Source organism: Pygoscelis adeliae, unplaced genomic scaffold (assembly GCF_000699105.1).
Source record: "Pygoscelis adeliae isolate BGI_AS28 unplaced genomic scaffold, ASM69910v1 Scaffold82, whole genome shotgun sequence".
NCBI classification, from domain to species: Eukaryota; Metazoa; Chordata; class Aves; order Sphenisciformes; family Spheniscidae; genus Pygoscelis; species Pygoscelis adeliae.
In genome coordinates, this window is record NW_008824287.1 from 1,429,893 (window position 1) to 1,431,974 (window position 2,082).

The following is a 2,082-nucleotide window of genomic DNA, read 5'->3' on the forward strand; positions in this document are numbered from 1 at the left end:
GTCCGTCTTATCTGCACTTTTGCTCTTGTCTGTAGATATAACATACTGGGCTGCTTTACGGTCCAAACGCTGCAGTAATTATATTTATTATAGCTTGCTTTTCTTAAAAAGCCTGATAGATATTTTTCACCAGGAGGGTTTTTCAGCAAATCCCTTGTTGAAATTGTACACTATGCTAACTCTAATGCACTGTGATGCTCATTTATGCAGATAAAATTTTTAAGCAAGATTTTCAAATCAATGTGTGGACGTTTCTAAGAAAATTAAAAAGATCTTTTCCCGAATTTGACACTTACAACGAGACTGATTACAAGAACAGGAAAATATTGTCTATAGGCTGGAGATTATACATTACCGTGTTCATTTTTTGAAAGTCTTTGAGGAAACAAAAAATGAGGAATTTGGGGAAAATCGGTGCAAGCTGTTAAGTCCCAAATAGGAGAGATTTGCGTTCTAATTATGACAGTTTATGATGCAATTGAGAAAATTTAAAGAAGCTTTTTTTTTTCCTGAGAGAAACAGTCAGAAAATCCAATTATTGTTGTTGTTGCTTTTTTTTTTTTTTAAAAAAAAGGATGTTTTTAGCAACAGAATATAACCACAGTTTGCTTATAGTGAAATTGTGGAAGTATAATATAATATACTGGTTTTAGAAGAAAACTTCTGGAACTTTGAAACATTCCTTTTAACTTCTCCTTTTTGGGTGACATAATGAAACACAAATATTGGGGAGAAAAATTTCTTCTAGCATTTATTTTTCTTAGCAGACAGAGCTATGGTACAGTCCAAATATTTGTTTTATGATAATGCACAGACAATGTAAACACCTGAAAGCTTATAAAAACACATCCTACATTTGCTGTTGCTGAGGTAAAATATCTGTTCCTCAGAGACCCTATATTTGATGTTTAACGAGATTAAACAGTAATGCGAAGGTGTCTCAACACTTAGGCAAATAAAACCGAACCATACTTAATTTTCGTATGTTAGGAAACTGAGATAACCCACGTTAAAAAAAAAAAAGTTGTTATATCCCATTCCACACTGCCTGTTTCAGACATTAATCTCTCTGAGACAGAAAGCTATTACCACCGAAATGATAACATCTTTCACAATTTCACCGAGTTTAGTAAAAAAATATATTAAAACTAGATGTTCTGGTGTATCATTAGTTTTATAGGGGGGCTCTTCTGTCTGTTTTAAATGAGGATTAAGCCGTGGCAAAACCCAGAGATAAGAATTGAGGATCGAGACCCCGTGCTGAAGCAAACACCCCCCGCGGTATTCAACTCTCCTTTTTCTTTCACAGGTAATGAAACTCGGGAACCCCGAAATTGCCAGGAGGTTGCTAATTAACGGTGCAAACCCCAATCTGAAAGACAGTACTGGCTTCGCTGTAATTCATGATGTAGCCAGAGAGGGTTTTCTGGACACTTTGCAGACTCTGCTGGAGTTTAAAGCTGATGTTAACATTGAGGATAACGAGGGCAACCTGCCCTTGCACTTGGCCGCCCGGGAGGGGCATGTGCGGGTGGTGGAGTTCCTGCTGGAGTGCGCGGAGTGCAAGGTGGGCCACCAGAACAAGCGGGGGGCCACCGCCTACGACCTGGCCAAGCTCTACAAGAGATCCGCTGTGGTGAAGCTCTTGGAGGACAGCAGCTTCTTCCCTGCAGCCATGAATTAAATCCACCTCGGACGTGCTCTCCATTGGACATTAAGGCTTTCAGCCTTCTTTCCCCCCCCCCTCCTTTTTAATAACATTTGTTGCAACCTTACTTCTTCTTTTTTTTTTTTTGAACAGCTGATAGTATAAATCTCAAGAAATTCTAGAGGTGGGTTTTTAAATAATGGAAATCTTTTAAATCCATGCTCCCGGCAATTTCTTACACCTGCCATTTGCAACGCGCTCACAGATTCAGCCGTGTATATGTTGGTCGCTCATAGCTAGTTTTCCAGTATCAAGTTTTACAATTTATTTTAGGTCATTCGTATTAAGTCATTAATACAAGAGCTACATATTCACATGCTTAATGTTGCTGGACTTTTAAGAAAATTAAATAGCTTCCTGTGATTTCTCCCACC

General features: G+C 38.4%; 1 protein-coding gene across 3 annotated transcripts in view; it reads left to right on the forward strand.

Moving 5' to 3' along the window:
• The window catches only part of CDKN2C (cyclin-dependent kinase inhibitor 2C (p18, inhibits CDK4)), a 4,922-nt gene extending 2,846 nt beyond the window's left edge, over positions 1–2,076 (forward strand). For all 3 annotated transcript variants that reach the window (XM_009318715.1, XM_009318716.1, XM_009318718.1), the window contains one exon: positions 1,310–2,076. In XM_009318715.1, the coding sequence (XP_009316990.1) occupies positions 1,310–1,684 (375 nt within the window). In that variant the 3' untranslated portion in view covers positions 1,685–2,076. The remainder of the gene's footprint in view (positions 1–1,309) is intronic.
• The last annotated feature ends 6 nt before the right edge of the window (positions 2,077–2,082 follow it).